This window comes from Rattus rattus, chromosome X (assembly GCF_011064425.1).
Source record: "Rattus rattus isolate New Zealand chromosome X, Rrattus_CSIRO_v1, whole genome shotgun sequence".
Lineage (NCBI taxonomy): Eukaryota > Metazoa > Chordata > Mammalia > Rodentia > Muridae > Rattus > Rattus rattus.
In genome coordinates this window covers 91,942,840-91,961,644 of record NC_046172.1, presented here as the reverse complement: position 1 = coordinate 91,961,644, position 18,805 = coordinate 91,942,840, and the positions used below count along the sequence as shown (strand labels likewise).

Genomic DNA, 18,805 nt, shown 5'->3' with positions numbered 1-18,805 from the left:
TAACTCCAGAGATGGTGTGAATGTGCACCTCCCTCAGTTTGGTGATGGTGATAGGGTAAATAGTTGGTGATTTTGGTAAAGTGAGTGTCTCAACTGTGACAATGAGGTTGGAAAGCAAAGGAAGAGTTCAGTAAATGATCTTTGTTTATTTTATGTATTTACATTTTGATATTACTACTAATAGGGCATTGGCAGGGCAGTAGTGGTGCACACTGCCTTCAATCTCAACACTTGGGAGGCAGAGGCAACTGGATCTATGTGAGGTCAGCAAGGTCTACAAATGGAAGTTCTGTGATAGCCAGGACTACACAGAAAAATCCTGTCTTGAAAAATAAGCAAGCAGACAAACATTTATAGGACCCGGAAAGTGGTTGGTGTAGTATATAAGGGAGAAATGGGAGTCAGGTATCTGGCTTGACTGACTACAAATATAATGCTGGCTTTAACCAAGATATAAGAAAATAATGAGTTATCTGGAAACAGTGCACTTGGACAGTAGACAGTAATGCTTTCTCTTATATCTCACCTGAATTTTCTACATTTTTGCAATTACTATCCATTACTTTGTATTATTTTGTTCAAACATTACAAGGTAAGGTATGGAATGGAAAATGAAGGAAACAAAGTTCTCAGACAGAGTTATTAAGTTCTTCTTAGTTTGAATTTAAAAGCCAGTGGGAAATCTTGAGGTATGAGTGTCTAATAGGCTGTTAAATACAAATCTATGTGGAACTCAAGAAGAAAGAGACTGGAATTGTTGATTTTTAAGATCTGATGTTCTTTGCTCTCATATATTTCTCTTAATATATTTCTCATCGGGTGCTGGAATGTGTGACCACAATGTGTTTGCTATTCATCTTATTTAAAATAAAGTATGTATGAATTTAGGTTGTATTCTCTCTCTGACTCTAACTCTGTCTCTGTCTCTGTCTCTGTCTCTGTCTCTCTCTCTCTCTCTCACACACACACACACACACACACACACACACACACTGTGTGTGGAAAGAGTATTTGAAAAATAATGAAACTTTGAGGAATAGAGCCATTTGGAGGCACAGGAAGCCCTCAGAATGAAGTATACAGTCAGAAAATTCTGAGGCCCTTAGAATGAAGTGAACAATCAGAGAATTCAGAAACATAAATTCTTACTCCAGTTTTAGATTAGGTATTGAAAACCAAGGGGAATTAGATCAGCGAAGTGAGATTGGGATTGTGGTATAGAATTGGAGATAACAGAGATGCTAAGAAAGGAAGACTTTCCATCATACAAACAGGGTAAGAAAGAATGGGAACTCGCCTAATGCCTGAGAACAGGACTGACAGAGGCACTACGGTTGACAAGTGGGAGGGGGAAGACGTAAGTGTGATATGCAGGAGGATAGTCTGGCCTCTGCAAAGGATGCAGGTGGGTATGGGGATTTAGGTCTGTAAATTCCCATGTTCACTCATCTCTATCTTCAATGCCCCAAACTGAATGGGCCACAGGTGTTCTGCTAAGTGATTCGTTATTTGTTCCAGAAGAGGGAAAAAGCAGCCTGCCAATGATTTAATATTTCTTTTGAACTAGAAATGATGCATAATCCTTTTGTACTCCTACTTTGTGGGATCTATATTGATAAGGAAACAATCTCATGTGACCTAACAAACAAGATTGCTTTTTGCTTTGTTTTTCATGGTCATATCTTCAGAGCTTGAGTTGGGAGTCTTCCTGACATCCTTGAACCTCACTGGGAGGAGGGAGGGATTCAAGGGTGGACTAAAAGTCAGTCACCATCCAGCTGGTATGACCAGGAATCACATTTTTATTACATGCATCTATTTTTAAAAAGACGTCAATCATTCTAACCTGTTTACTGAGATTTCACTTGTTTCGTGAATGGTGTGTTTTTTGAATCCTGTTTTGCTTCTTAAGGTTAAAACAGTCATAGTCATTTACTCCTAATAAGTAAATAGATTTAGCCTCTTTAGTAATGAAGTTGATTATCTTTTTCCATTTAAGATTTTAGAGGACAGAAACCTATTTTGTCTCATTTTATTGAGCTTCCTGATTATGCTGACCTTGTTTGATTGGTTATATATCAAGCTATGTATCAGAGAGAAGGATATTTAAGCTGTAATAGGATTCCTTATTATCAGCTTGAGGCAGCACAGTAAACCTTCAATTAAATTTCTAATAGTTCTTTCAGTAACATACATACATTTATAGTTAATATTATAGCATTACTTCATAATGATCACGGTGGTGGGAGAGGATAACAAATATCTTCTTAAAAGCTAATGTAATTGTATTGACTTAATATATTTTTGATTATGAAAATAATATGTATTTATGATGATAAAAATACCAATGTTAGCAGTGGGAAACATAAAAGCCTTTCACAGTGAGATATATAATAACTCCAAGAAGGCCTTAGAATCTTGAATGGAATAAGGGTACAAAATGTCTTATACGTATTATGCAGTAATAAAAATCATCAGTAATTTTACATTTCAATGAGGCCATTTTGATGTAGTTTCATCAAATGATCAAAATCACATGCCCCATAATTGTTGTGGCAGAAACATTTGATTACAGACAAGCATTTTTATAACTTGAAAACCATCATTGCTTAAGGTAGGGATGAACAAAGGAAGACACAGAGAATATAAGCAATTTTGCTGTAAGAGTAGAATGGTTATTTACCAGAGGCTGGAGAGAGCGGAGCGGGAGAAGAATGGGGAAAGGAAGGTTAGTGGGCAGTAAATTATAGTTACACAAGAGCAAGGAACTCTGGGATATTATTGCACAGCAGGGTGACTGCAGGCAATAATTATGGACTGTACATTTCTGAACGCTAGAAGAAAGGATTTTTAGTGTTTTCACAATAAAGGAAGGATATGTATTGGGGGAAAAAGATAGGTTTAACTTGATTTAGACATCACACAGTGTACAAAATGTATCAAAACATCATGCAGAACCTCATTAATAGAAATACTTTGTAAACATTTGTGTGTGTGCATGTGATTTGTACGTGTGTGCTGTGTATATGATGGGTGAGGAGGTGTGGTGTCCATGGCACACATGTGGAGATCAGAGGGCAATCTTTGGTGTTGGTCCTGACTTTCCACTTGGTTTGGGACAGGGTGGTCTCTTCATTGTTTGATTCTGCATATGCAGGCTGGAGATTCTTGTGTTCTTGACATAGGAGCACAATGATTACAGACATTCTTCTACATCTGGCTGCAGACGGGTTCTAAGGATTTGAACTCAGGTTCACACCAAGCCCTTTACTCAGGAAAAAAGGGAGAAGAATTAAGGATACTTAGAATTGCAGGGAACACCATTAGATTGGTTAGATAAAAACTGGTCAGCAAAGAGAAACAAAATGAAAAGCTCACAAGAAGCAGGAGTCTGCTTTGTGCTGGCCAACTGCTTCTTGGCATTTGACCTGCTTTAGGGTGTGCTTTACATACCAAGTGACACTCTACTGCAAAAACTATAGGAATCAACTAACCAGCTTCTGGTTAAGGTGGGACTCTGTGTCCCCTTTCTCCTTTCCCTTCTCATTCTCCATGCTGGATTTTTTTCCATTTTGAACCTATGCAGGTCTTGTGTGTGCTGCTGTATATTCTGTGACTTCATACATGTATCACCTCCATTGTGTCTGGAACACTCTGTTTCCTTGGTTCCTCCACAACCTCTGGCTCTTACAGTCCTTCCGCCTCCTCTTTCACACAGATCCCTTGAGCCTTGAGTTTGACTAACACGTCCCATTTAGGACAAAGTGCTCCAGAATAGCTTAGTCTCTGCACATTGTCCAGGCATCGGTGTCTATGTTAATTCTCATCTACTTCGAGAAGATTCTCTCAGGAGGGTTGAGCGAGTCTATAGATATGTTATTAGGAGTCATTTCATTGATTTGACCTTTAACACAGTGGTTCTCAACCTGTGGGTTGTACCCCCTTTGAGGGTTGCTTGTCAGATTTCCTGCATGTCAGATATTTACATTATTATTCATAACAGAAGCAAATTACAGTTATGAAGTAGCAATGAAAATGATTTTATGGTTGGGTCACCACAGCATCAGGAATTGTATTAGAGGGCTGCACCATTGGAAAGGTCGAGTACCACTGTTTTAGCAGAATAAGAGTAGTAGGATTTCCTCTAGGGGCCCATGACCAATCTGGTCTTGAGGGTGCTTGTATTTTTTGTCTTACTATAGGTTTTTTTTGTTCATTTGTTTTGATTTTTAATTTTTTTGGGGGGGTGTTATTTTTGAGAGAGATAGAGCACTCAAGCCCATGAAGTTGGGTAGGTAGTGACATGTTGAGGATCTGGGAGGATTTGGGATAGGAGAAAGAGTATGATCAAAATATATTATATGGAAAAATTAAGAAGTGGCCAGTCCTCCATACATATACATGTGAGCAATACTAAGTGGACTCAGCAGACTATATTCACAGGCACATACATACACCTATGTATATGGTGTGTGTGTGTGTGTGTGTGTGTGTGTGTGTGTGTGTGTGTGTGTTTGTAACAGTAATCCTTAAAGAATAGTTCATGAATTTGAGAAACAATGCGGAAACACAGGAAGAATTGGAGGTAGAGAGGATGGAGTATAAATCATGCAAACTCATGGGATGAGTCTCAAAAAATAAAATAAGTGTGAGAAAATAAATAAATAAAAAGAATCATTTACTGGTCTTTGGAAGACAGCAGCTTCAGTGTCCCGAGCAGTGGCTACTTGAACAGAGGCAAGGAAGCAGAGACGAAAGGAGGGCAAAAGCCATACTATTCTTTAAGGAAGTTTACTATAGAAGAGGGGAGCGAGATGGAGGCTTATATCAAACTTGGGAAACATTCTAGAAGAGGATTGTTTTAAGTATGCCTTTAAGCTAATGACAAATATCTATTTTCTTATTTACATCCATTTTCCCTACTGTTTGTCACTAGGTTGAATAAACAAACACTAAAAAGTATCCCTAGTTTAAAGGCTGCTGAGGAAAGAATAGATGCATTTTCACTTACTATTCCAGGATGTTATCCTTTCTACTCAGGAGCCAGGGATTATTAACTCCTGCCTTAAGAGTGTCAACTTGAGTGGGTAGTACTTGCTGAGAACATGCCACATCCTGAGCACCGTCCTTAGCAACCAACCACTAAAGGATCAGCTTGAAAACTAAAGAATTTCTTTACACAAACACGCCAAAATTGCTCTCCTCTACTTTAGAGACCCTGATTAGAAAAGGACAGTTTGTCTGGGTGTGGTAGTGCATGCCTGTAATTCCAGCATTCAGGCAATGGAGACAGGAGGATCACGAGTCTGAGGCCAGCCTGATCTACTACAAACTAATCTACTACTCTGTCCTTGAATAAAAAAGACAGTGGGAGAGAGTTTGGAGCTATAGGGTGACCACTCAACAGAATTCCATACTGGTGGCTTTTTCCTCTTTGAAACAGCTTTTCTCTTTCCTTCGGTGACCTAACTTCTGGTTTTCTTCCTGCATCACTGCATTCCTCCTTTCCTTTGCTCCCATATCACTGTTTGCAGTTCCTTGAGCTTTGACCTATGTCCTTTCCCCTCTATCTGCTCTTTCGGGTTAGTCCTTGGCTTACTTCCTGCTTATTTAGTAGGTGACAGAAACCCAACATGTCCCATAAAAAAGAACTCATAATTGTGTTCTTTGACAGCCTTCTCATTCAGCTTTCTCATAGCAATACTATTTACTAGGGCCAAGAGAAAACAGCCCTTGCCTAGCCCATAGCAGACTCAAGCTAAGACCCTGACTCAATGCTCATTCCTCTTTCTTTGATATTTCATGGTCAAGCCATCAGCAAGTCTTATTCGTTGTACTTCCAAAATATATTTTAAAGCCCGCTAATTTTAATTACCACAGCAATTGATTTTATGTTCCAAAGGACCACCAATTCTTGCCTAGTCTGTTTTGATTTTCCTATGACTCATCTCTGTGCTTTGACTGTAGCCTTTTGACACATAGTGTAAGGGATCTTTAAAAAGCATAGGACGGCCTTGTCAGGCATCAATGGGAGAAGAGGCCCTTGGTCCTGCCAAGGCTCAATGTCCCAGTATAGCAGAATGTCAGGGCAGGGAGCTAGGAGGAAGTGGGTAGGTGGGTAGGTGAGGGAACACTCTCATAGAAGCAGGGGTAGGGAGGGGGTATGGGATAGTGGGTTTCTGGAGGGGAAACCAGGAAAGGGGTAACATTTAAAATGTAAATAAAAATGCAATTTAAAAAAAGTAAGCAAGTCCCACCATTTTGTAGGGCAAATTTCAAGAATGGTGAGTTCAAGGTCAGTGTAAGCTACACAGTGAATTTGAGGCTAGGCTGGACTATATAGCAAAATTGTTATCTTATAAAAGATAGCAAACAAATGTACAAAATTAGATCATGCCTTTCTTTACATAGGCCCTTAATGCCTTCCTTTTGCACTTAGAACAAAATCCAAATGGCTTTATCCTGATCTTTGAGGTGCTGTGTGATCTCAGTCTTACCTTCTTTTAGTTTCATCTCATGTTCCATTTCCGCCCTTGTTCATATAATCTTCATGGTGTATTTCAAATCTCTAGGTTTATTCATCTTGCATTATTCATAATGAAATGATAACTACAGACAGTTCAGTTTATATATATACCTCATTTCATACGTTACCTTTTGTGTGTGTTTGTTAAAGGTACCTAATGTTGAATCTCAGGAAATATTTGTCATTAATTATAGTCTTCATGCTGTATTTCTCATCTCTGGGTTTATTCATCTTACATTATTAAAACTTTGACCTCTTGCTCTAGCCATATGGTTCTGATGCTTCAGTATGCCCAGTTATTCCGTTCTATGCAGAATGTTCTTTTCTCATATAGTAAGTTTACTTCCTACTTTTCAATCATTTTACCACCTATCTCTTTCTCGTTTGTTGTAGCCATAATATCCCCAGATCTATAGTACAGAATAGTAGTGACTAGTGGACATAACTTCTTCTGAATAGCTCCTTTTCTGTTTATTTTTTAGCTTGTCATTTAGTTATGATATTTCAAACCCTCTGGCAGCCCCCACACTTCATGAAAGAGGGGTGGAAAGATTGTAAGAGCCAGTGGATCAGGGAGTTTCCCATGAGATTGTCTCCTAGTAACCTCAGAAGCTATGTTACTAAAGTCTTACCAATGTGACTACCCAATGGTGAGTGGAGCAAGGATGACACCAGCGAACATGGCAAACTGGGCGGGGACAAGCCCACAAGGTCTCAACACTACATAAAGAACTACAGCAATTGAATAAAGCTGGTAGTGGGAGAAGTGGTCATCCTCAGGAAAGAGCCCTTGCCAACAGTCAGCCCTCTTGTAACATTATCAGGACTAAATAGGTTATATTTAGTAATATATGCATATATAATATGCATGCAGTAATAATTGATGGATATTTCCTTAATTAGAATAGTTTAGTATAGTCACTGAAGGCCTCTCAGGAGGCACTATTTGAGCAAAGACTTACAGGAGATGAAGGAGTGAAATTTAAATATTAGAAAAATCATCTGAATAAACATTTGTATTACTAAGGTTTTAAGACAGGAGGTGCTGTTGGAAATATTATAGAAAATAAGGAACTGTTTAGTGAAATCAGAACCATTCTGGAAATTGGTAAATGACTTGAACATAAAAAGTAATGGGCAATACAGTATCAAGATGTGGAAATTTTAATTACATATATTTAAGGCGTTTGATATCCATATACATAATGAAATGACTACTACAGTCAGTTCAGTTTATATATACTCGTTTCATATGTTATGTGTTTGTTAAGGGTACCTAAAGTTGAATCTCAGGAAATATTTGTTATTAATTATAGTCTTCATGCTGCATTTCCCATCTCTAGGTCTATTCAGCTTACATTATTGAAACTTTTTACTTTTTCCCTGACGCTTGCATTCCCCTATGTCTGGTGACCACTGTTCTCTCTCTATGCATCTCCTTTTGGAAAGATTACACATATAAGAGAGATTGCACGGTATTTTTCATTTTGTGTCTGGCTTTTGTTACTTGGGATGCTATAGGACATGGAATTCTTTTAATGAAACAGAAGGGACAGATAGTGATATAAAGGAGATACAAGAAAACACTCAAAACAAAACAAATCAAAAACCAGGAACCAACTGAAAAGGCCGTGGGGAAAACAGTGCCCTCAGTAGAGACACAGATTTCATTTAGACAGAAAGTGCAGAGACTATTCAAGGTGGTAAACAGTGAGGGAAGTGTGAGGCACTGTGTGGTCCAATGGACTTAACAGACAGCATTGCAGAATCTATGAAGTGTAGGATGCAGCAGCAGAAGAGATAGGACTAGCCATATGATAATTATTAGGTCACAAAGAAGAAGGCTTCTTATTGTTGTGAGAAAATGGAGATAGAAGCATAATGGCTTTGCTTCGAGTTGTATCAAGACAGATAGTGGTGGAGGGACTGACTGATAGTGGTGGAGGGACTGAGTGTTTAGGAGACAATTGGGTGCCTGTGTAATTATGGAAGTCTGTGGATGAACTGAGGTAGTTTTGTTTGTTTGTTTGTTTGTTTGTTTGTTTTGCTGGTAAGCAGTGTCTCATGTTTCCTTGAACTCCCAATCCTCCTGCCTGTCTTCCAGGTGCTGGGGTTGCAGGCTGCCCCAGCACACCTGGATCTGAGCTTATTCTCGATTCCTGTGATAAGAGAGGAGTTGTATTTCTTAGACATATTTTAAAAATGAAAAGGAAGGAGTGGCAATGTATTACTGGAATGTTTAAAAGGATAATGACATTATAGAAAACATGCATTAATTAAAACTATGCTTTATTGATTATGTGCCCTTATTTTGGAGAACACGTTTCTATATACGTATTCTTTAGAGATGAATATTTATGTAAATTCAAGGTAGGGATCTATCATCTTTGCTTTTTTCATTTTCTATGGATTACTGTTGTTCAAGAGGTTTTGTTTATAAACTACTGTGGTTGTATGGAAAAAAGATCTCATCTGTTTTCATAGTTCGACAAAGGAAAATTAAATTGTTCAAGCGATTCAAAATAAAGCCTACCCAAGCCTCTCTCATCACAATTTCCTGATGTTATTTTGTTTCATAGTGAAACTCAATTTTAACTTTTTTAAAGAATCAAATATATCAGGAATAGTGTCTATAGTTCTGAAAAATAGACGTATTTTATATCTGTAGCCCTTGAATTAATTTAGAATAGTTTTCAAAATACCAATACAAAACCATCTGTATATATTGTTTTAGTAAACTTTCAATAAATAGTATATACTAGCCAAGTTACATGTAAAATATTCTAGTTATTCTTTTTCAAAAATTTGTTTTAATTGAAAGTTTATTACTTTGCCTCCCTTTACATACAACCCTGCCATGTTCCCCTCAATGTGTTAGCCTCTTTTTCTATTATTATTATTATTATAACTTTGTGATTTATTTTTATTATTGTGTGTGCATATATATTTATATATACATATGTGTGTGTGTGTGTGTGTGTGTGTGTGTGTATCCACAAATATATAAACACGACCTGCTGAGTACATTTTTGTTGTTTGTATGCATATAACTTTAGGGCTGAACATTTTGCATTGGATAACTAATTGGAGGTACATCCTTCTCTCTCAGCAGTCATTAACTGTTTGTAGTTGCTTGCCTAGGGTGTAGAAATTCCCCTCTTTAGCATTAGCATGTCTATTGATAAAGTCATTGTTAGGATCTTGTTTGTGTAGTTGTTTCTAAATGAATTCAGTTTGTTCACTATATAAAAGAAATAACCTAAATTCCTTTGTTTGGTCAGTGGTATTCCATACTTGGCAATTTTTAACAAGGTAGGTCTTTCACACAATCAGAGGTCAGCTATTTTCTAAGTATGTATTGACAATACCAATTATTAAACTAGTCTGAGTCACGTTTCAGGAGGGGTTTTCTGTTAAGATTACAAGAGATAATTCTTTTACTTTTAACGATCTAAACAGTTCAAAGTAAGAAACAGTTGTATCCCTTGATCCCTATGACAAGTACAAGCCCTTCCAGCTTTTGGGAGGGGATTTTCTGTTCAGATCCCCATGGAATCCTTATCTTGTGAGATATTGGTGTGCTCCATCTTACTTAAGCTGTCTTTTCTCTTGTCCCTCGTTTGAAATATTGTAGCAGACACTTTTAATTTTCTTAAGAGGAAAAATTAGTCAGCTGTTTCTTTGAATTATCTTTCCGTGGAACCACAGATTATTATAATAACCACTTTGAAGTTCTGCCTAGGAATTCTATCTAAATTTCCCATACATCATCATTCTTTCCTTTCTCGATTATCCTTTCGACATGTATGAAATACCATTTTACTTTCAAAGATCTAAACATTTCAAAGGCAAGAAACAAATAGTTCTATCCCTTGATCCATTTGTCCAGTACAAGACATTAAAGGGCATTTCAAATTGACTATCGACGGGAAAGTTATTTCAGTAAAAGTGAGACTTTTGGTCCAATCTAATGCTCATTTGTTTTTTGAGTCAGAGTGCCTATAACTGCTTCTGTGAAATATGTGCTTTTTGTTTCACTAAGGCACCTCTAATTAGGAAGATTTAATTACTAAAATGTATTTTGGAACTTACTTGTTCGAGTAAAAAGTTAACCATAGGAAGTACTTACATGCTATCACCTCTCGATTGCTATCTACCCTAATACTTAAGTATGGATTTCATAAAGAAAATATAGCCCAGAAGCATGTATTGATCCACATACCTCACACCACAGAAACACCATTGTATGTGTTGAAGCATGTAAGGAGGAAATGCCAGTATGTCACTATTTTATTCGAATTTCCTTTAAAGCTTGCATTTACCAAGGCAATTACAACAATTGGACTCCCCAAATAACTAAAATGTCAGGTCATCTAGTTTATCTTAGAAAAAGCTTCATAATTTACCTGAACTTTAGATTCCATTTTTTGTTCCTATTTTTAATAGAAATTATATGTCCTCACACATTTATGTATGTATATCACAATATATGTGATCTACCATTAGCAAAAAGTAGATGTTCTTTCAGCTAGTTTATGTCACCTTGACACAAGATAGACTTTTGAAGAGGTAGCATCAATTGAGAAAAATGTTCCACAAGATTAGCCCTTGGGAAAGCCTGCTGTGCATTTTTCTTTCTTTATTATTGATGTAGGAGGGCTCAGCTCACCCACTGGGATGGTGACATCCCTGAGCAAAGTGGTCTTGGGGTGCCTAAAACAGCAAGCCATGGAGACCAAGCCAGTAACTGTCTTCTCCTATGGCTTCCACACTACTTCTTGCCTCCAGGTTCCTGCCCTGATAGATAATGAACTACAGAATCTCAGATGAAATAAACCAACATGTTCTTCCTCAAGTTGCTTATGGTCATGGTGTTTTATAACAGCATAAAAACCCCAACTAAAACAGATGTAAAGTAGAGAAGTGCAATTTTTGTGGTAAAATATACATTTATCATCGGTGACACTTGGTGTAGTCACAGTGCGATATACCCATTATTAATATCTATTTCAAATTATTTTCATATACCTAAAAATACCATACATATTAGCAGACACATTCTTCTCTACTTTAACCCCATCAAGCTCAGTCTACTTCTATCTTCTGGATTGACCTATGCCTAACATGTCATATAGATAGAATTCTACAAAACATAACTTTAAATGCCTGGCTTCCTTCCTTCAGTATAATGTTTTCAGGATGTATCAGTAAAATGTACTTTGGCTAGAGAAATGACTCAGCAGTAAAGAGTATTGGTATCTCTGGCAGAGGACATGGGTTTTATTCCTAACAGCTACATGGAGACTCTCAATTGTGACTCTAGTCACAAGAGATTCTAAACTTTCTTCTGATGTCTAGAACCAGGTGTATATGTGGCGCACAGACAAACATACAGACAAAACACTCATACACATTTAAAAAACATTAATGTACTCTGCCTTTTTTCCAGCAGAATAGTATTCCAGTGCATGGACATGTTACATTTTCTTTATCAATGTATCAATTGATGCCTATTTTGGGTTTTTTATGCCTTTCAAGTATGATAAATACTGCTATTATGAACAAAACCATGTATAAATTTTTGAATGTTTGCTTTTGAAAAAAATAATTTTCATTTTGTGATTGCTATTGTTTTGAGGCAGTATGGCATGTAGCCCAAGGTTTCCTCAAATTCAATATATAGCCACATTGGCTCTGTGTTCTTGTTTTCAATGCATTGGGATGGATCATCTGAAGTGGAGCTGCTGCTGGGCCCTCTGGTAACTGTGTGGGGCATTTGTAAGTGAAATCTTGCTAAATTAGTAGGTAGTTCTTCTTGACAGGTGGAGATTCTGTTATTGTTTTTCTTTTGTTAATTTAACTTTTCCAGAGGCCAATACTTCCGTAGAAAATGTGGTCTGGGTATTTTTACCAGGAGACTACAACAAATTGGCATCACCAACCTCCACTTAACATAGTTTATACATTTATATGAAACTACTTACACGAAGGTGGTCAGTGATCCCTCCCCAGTCTGATGGTGAGTCAGAAGCTTTGTTCCTTTACTGATGGCTACCCTTTACCACTTACTAAAGTCCTCTGTCTCTCCACAAAAGTAAAAATGCACTAATGACCTGTTTCATAAGATCAATAAAAAAAATCCAACGCCTGGTACATATTGCACGTCCTCTTAGTAAATATTACATTATTACTCCACATATATCCTAATGCTTTTGAAAGTATCTGTACTCCAAAAAGACAGTATTTTCTTATTTTATCTTAGGTGAAAATTAAACTGCCCGATACAAACCCTTCTGAAATTCAAATCGACATCCAAGAAATGCTCCTTGATCTTCGTACTCCTAAAAAGTGAGTAAGACATAAGATTGAAATAGAATATTATGATTGTAATGAGTCATTGAATTTGCTTTTTAAGTAGGGTTAGTATTCATCAACATGAAAGCCCTAAGGAAAGTGAATTTCCATTGATAATTCAGAAATTTGATCTACTCAATAAATTGAGGATGGGACTAGGATAGAGCTCCATGGTTAAAGTGCTAGCCTAGCATGCGCAGAAATCTCTATTCAGTTTGTGAATGCTTGGAAATGCCTAGCTTCCATAGTTTGCCTCTGCACATTAGGTGAAGTTCGTCACCACTGAAACATAATCCTTGATAGCATAATACAGTTCTGGCTATCAGAAAAAATTAAAAACAGCTAGAAGTGAAATTCTGCTAAACTATAAGCTTTGCTTTTATACTAATGGAATTTGATACAATGGTTATATAAAAGAATAATTATCCTTAAACTTTTTGGATGTTAGTAGGCCTCTAAGATAAAATTTGAGTGTGTTTATTTTTTTAAAAAAATGCACAAAATCATCCTTTGCAGTACATCAGTTCAAATCATGTTCCTCAGACAATATACACAGGAAAATTCTTATAAAACAGTTCACCTGAAGCATCGATGAACCAGTCCTGTTTCTCAAAGCTAACTCTTTACAAAGGACATTGTTGGAACCTGAACTGTATTAGACAAAATATCTAAGTATCTCATGGACTTGCTTCATTCCCGTGTGTCTACACGGTAGTGAGCACCTACAAGTGATTGCTGCGGCCCTTGCTCTGGATCTCATCACCATTCTCCACTGGGTTAGAGAAGCAGGTAATTTCTGGAACATTCTTTTCCTTTATTATCAATATCTACAATTTTCTTTTGTTGAGCTTGGGCCTTTGAGGAGATTTCAAAAAGAAAAGTCAACAAAAGACTACTCTGTTTCTGCAGTAGATTCATTTAACCCAAAATGATCTTTAGATGAATATTTATCTAAACTTTCTTCTGATCACTTCCACCACTTAAAAATTTATTCACACACACACACACACACACACACACACACACACACACAATTTCATCTTATTAAAACTAGATTCACTATTCTTACCATAATTCCAAGGAGTGGCTAAGCTTTATACTATAATTTTATATGTGTTTATGTGCATTTATTCTCCCTGCAACCTTTGTAAGGAAAGTTAGTTAGATGAATAGTCAGTTTTCCACAATATTTTCATGCTGGATAAAATCACACGCATATCTACAGCCTGTGCAGTTAATTTCCGTTTCTCTAGCTGTTCTCACTGTCTCCATCAATCTTAAGCTAGCTCTTCTAGCTTTGCCATCACTCCAGATACCTGTCAGAACTCACTAAATGAAAGTCTCTGACCAAGGGACTTTTCAACATAGAACTTGGGCTGTGCTAGATCATTTGTATACTCCATTTGTATGTTAAATTATCGAAAGAACATGTACAAATGAAGAATAGGATGTATCCTGCCTGAGTTTGCTCTCTGTTGTTGCAGTAAAACACTGACCAAAAGCAACTTGGGGAGGAGAGGACTTAATTCATCTTTACAATTCTCGGGTTGTATTCCATCATTGAGGAAAGCCAGGCCAGGAGCCTGGAGACAAGAACTGGAACAGGATACCCAGGAGTGCTTCTTACTTGCTTTTTCTTCATGGCTTGCCCAGCCTGCTGTCTTATACAAACCAGGACCAGCCATCCAGGTGTCAAATGGGCTGGGCCCTCCCCCATTGATCACTAAATAAGAAAATGTCCTATAGACATGTCCACAGGCCACTCTAATAGTCAATTCCTCAGTTGAGGTTCTTTCTTCCCAGGTGACTTTACTTTGTGACAGGTTGACAAAATTAACCAGCACATGTACCGCAGTTGTATATTAAATATTCAGTAGAGGGAGAAACATATGCCCTATGCAAACTTAACTAAAATAGAGATCTAGATTTATTTGAGCATATTTTAAAACTATATCATTATCTGAAATTCTATAATCAGAAATATGCTTTAGCTTTAGGCTTTCCATATCCCAACCATCTTCACTTGACTTCTATCTGTAAAATTCTATGATGTTATGTTTGTGGACTCAGAAAAGGTTTCGTGGAGGACATTCTGTTCCTGTATCTAAAGATAGAACAAGTGAATTTATTTTAATTAAATTGACTAGTGATTTCAGTCGAACAGTAGTAAGATGCACTGTATTATCCTTAAACCTCGACTTCTAGCATTATTCAACCAAAAGAGAGCTTTGCTGACATTTTAGGTGGTTGTGTTGGCCTAGCTGGAGAAGAGAAAAGATTTGGAACTAGGAGATTCTCAAAATCCTTTCAATTTTGCTTACATAGTGAGGACTCATTAGTTTTATGATTTAATTCTTAGAATATTATAAATTAATGCCTTAAATATGATCATCAAACCCATTATAAGGAGACATATAAAATTTAGTATCCAAGTAGTAATCCCCCACACCAGCTCAGGAGGTAAAGGGAGCATGAAGCATACAAGCAAGAAGGCCTGTGATCGAAAAACACACATGGTATGCACTCACTGATAGGTGGATATTAGCTCAAAAGCTCAAATTACCCAAGATGCAAGCCATAGAATGTAGGAAGCTCAAGAAGGATGAACAAAATGCAGATGCTGCCACGCCTTCTTAAAAGGGGGAGCAAAAATATCCATAGGAGGGGATATGGACGCAAAGTTTAGAGCAGAAACTGAAGGAACGGCCATTCAGAGCTTGCCTCACATGTGGCCCATACATATACAGCCACAAAACTAGATAAAAGATGGATGAAGCAAAGAAGTGCAGGCAGGCAAGAACCAGATGTAGATCTCTCCTGAGAGACACAGCAGAATACAGCAAATACATAGGTAATGCCAGCAGCAAACCACTGAACTGGGAACAGGACACCCTTGGGGGTAATTAGAGGAAGGATTGAAAGAGCTGAAGGGGCTTGCAACCCCATAAGAACAACAATGCCAACCAACCAGAGCTTCCAGGGACTAAACCACTACTGAAAGACTGACTATACATGGACTGACCCTGGGCTCCAACCGCATATGTAGCAATGAATAGCCTTGTTAGGGCACCAGTGGAAGGGGAAGCCCTTGGTCCTGCCAAAGTTGGAACCCCAGTGCAGGGGAATGTGGGGGGGGCTGTAAGGGAGGAGGAGGGGGGGGAAACACCTGTATGGGGCAGGGATAGAGGATGAGGCTTATGGACAGGAAACCGGGAAAGGGAATAATATTTGAAATGTAAATAAATATATCTAATAAAAATTAAAAAAAAAACCTGCAAAACTTCTGTAAGGCAGAAGACACTGTCATTAGGACAAAATGGCAACCAACAGATTGGGAAAAGATCTTTACCAATCCTACATCTAATATCCAAAATATACAAAGAACTCAAGAAGTTAGACTCCAAAGAACCAAATAATCCTATTAAAAAATGGGGTACAGAGCTGAACAAAGAATTCTCAACTGAAGAGTATTGAATGACTGAGAAGTACCTAAAGAAATGTTCATCACTCTTAGTCATAAGGGCAATGCAAATTAAAACAACCCTGAGATTCCACCTCACACCAGTCACAATGGCTAGAGATAAAAAAAAACTCAGGTGACAACAGATACTGGCAAGGATGTGGAGAAAGGGGAACACTCCTCCATTGTTGGTGGGATTGCAAACTGGTACAACAACTCAGGAAATCAGTCTGGAGGCTCCTTAGAAAATTGGACATCGCACTACCTCAGGACACAGTTATACCTCTCCTAGGCATATACCCAAATGATACTCCAATATACAACAAAGACACATGCTCCACTATGTTCATCGCAGCCTTATTTATAACAGCCAGAAGCTGGAAAGAACCCAGATGTCCTTCAACAGAGGAATGGATACAGAAAATGTGGTTGGTACATTTCACAATGGAGTACTACACAGCTATCAAAAACAATGACTTCATGAAATTCATAGGCAAATGGATGTAACTGGAAAATATCATCCTGAGTGAGGCAACCCATTCACAGAAATACACACATGGTATGCACTCACTGATAAGTAGATATTAGTACCAAATCTCGAATTACCCAAGATACAATCCACAGACCACATGAAGCTCAAGAAGAAGGATGACCCAAGTGCAGATGCTTCACTCCTTCTTAAAAGGGGGAACAAAATATTCATAGGAGGGGACGTGGAGACAAAGTTTGGAGCAGAGACTGAAGGAACAGCCATTCAGAGCCTGCCCCACATGTTACCCATATACACACAGCCACCAAAACTAGATAAGATTGATGAAGTTAAGAAGTGCATGCTGACAGGAACAGGATATAGCTGTCTCCTGAGAGGCTCAGCCAGAGCATGTCAAATACCTAGGCGAATGATAGCAGCAAACCATTGAACTGAGAAGGGGGATCCCCATTGGAGGAATTAGAGAAAGGATTGAAAGAGCTGAAGGGGTTTGCAACCCCATAAGAACAACAATACCAACCAACCAGAGCTCCCAGGGAATAAACCACTACCCACAGACTATACATGGACTGACCCATGGTTCCAGCTGCATATGTAGCAGAGGGTGGCCTTGTTGGGCACCAAAGGAAGGAGAAGCCTTCCTGCCAAGTCTGGACCTCCCAGTGTAGGGGAATGTAGGAGGGACAGGAGGAGGTGGTTGGGGAGAGGAACACCCTTATAGAAGAAGGGAGGAGGATTGAATGTGGGCTTATGTCCAGGAAACCGAGAAAGGGAATAACATTTGAAATGTAAATTAAAAATATCCAATAAAAGAATAAAGAAAGAAAGAAAGAAAAAGAAATGCAACCTAATCTTTAAATATCTGAGAATATTAGGAAAAACCAAAAAAAAAAAAAAAAGCAACTGGGAAATGGAAGTAGGAATCATTTGTCTTTAAGGTAGTGGCCACTGGGAGCTTGATCATGTTCCATTGACTATATGGACACAACAAATCGAACTTTTGTGAAAAATCTTTTTTGGGACAGAGACCACAAGGGTAGGGAGGCAGACCTTTTATGAATTGGAAGTAAGGGTGATCAGGGTGCATTATATGAAAAGCCCATATAATCAATACAAATATTATGTTCAAAAAGAAAAAGAAAGTAGGCCTGTGATCTGATCCCACATAAAAGCCTGGGACAGAACTTGGTTGTGCCAGTTCTAGGCACAGTGGGAAGCCTGTCTAAAAAAACCCCAGGCAAAAACAACAAAAAATAACAAAACCAACAAAGGAAGGAAGGAAGGAAGGAAGGAGGGAGGGGCGGAGGGAGGGAGGGAGGGGAGGGAGGGAGGGAGGGAGGGAGGGAGGAAGGAAGGGAGGGAGGGAGGGAGGGAGGGAGGGAGGGAGGGAGGGAGGGAGGGGGGAGGGAGGAGGGGGGGGGGGGGGGGGGGAGGGAGGGAGGGGAGGGAGGGAGGAGGAAGGGAGGAAGGGGAGGGAGGGGAGGAGGAGGGGGAGGGAGGGGAGGGAGGAGGAAGGGGAGGGGGAGGGAGGAGGAAGGGGAGGAAGAAGGAGGAAGGGAAGGAGAGGAGGGAGGAAGGGGGGGAGGAAGGAAGGAGGAAGGAAGGGAGGAGGGAGGGAGGGGAGGGGAGGGGGAGGAGGGGAGGGAGGGAGGAAGGAGGGAGGAAGGAGGGAGGGAGGGGAGGGAGGGGGAGGGAGAGGAGGGGGGAGGAGAGGGGGGGGGGAGGGGGGGGGGGAGGGGGGGGGAGGGAGGGAGGGGGGAAGAAGGAAGGAAGGGAGGGAGGAAGGGAGGGAGGAAGGGAGGGAGGGAGGAAGGGAGGAAGGGAGGAAGGAAGGGAGGAGGGAGGGAGGGAGGGAGGGAGGGAGGAAGGGGAGGAAGGGAGGGAGGAGGGAGGAGGGAGGAAGGGAGGGGAGGGAGGGAGGGAGGGAGGGGAGGGAGGAAGGAAGGAAGAAGGGAGGGAGGGAGAAGGAGGAGAG

General features: G+C 39.1%; 2 protein-coding genes across 2 annotated transcripts in view; both read left to right on the top strand.

Moving 5' to 3' along the window:
- LOC116888646 (collagen alpha-5(IV) chain-like) overlaps positions 1–18,805 on the top strand; it is a 760,537-nt gene that overhangs the window by 502,511 nt on the left and 239,221 nt on the right. The window lies entirely within an intron of this gene.
- The window catches only part of Dnaaf6 (dynein axonemal assembly factor 6), a 51,997-nt gene that overhangs the window by 30,449 nt on the left and 2,743 nt on the right, over positions 1–18,805 (top strand). Inside the window, 1 exon segment of the mRNA XM_032889934.1 lies at positions 12,789–12,874. Within this exon segment, the coding sequence (XP_032745825.1) occupies positions 12,789–12,874 (86 nt within the window).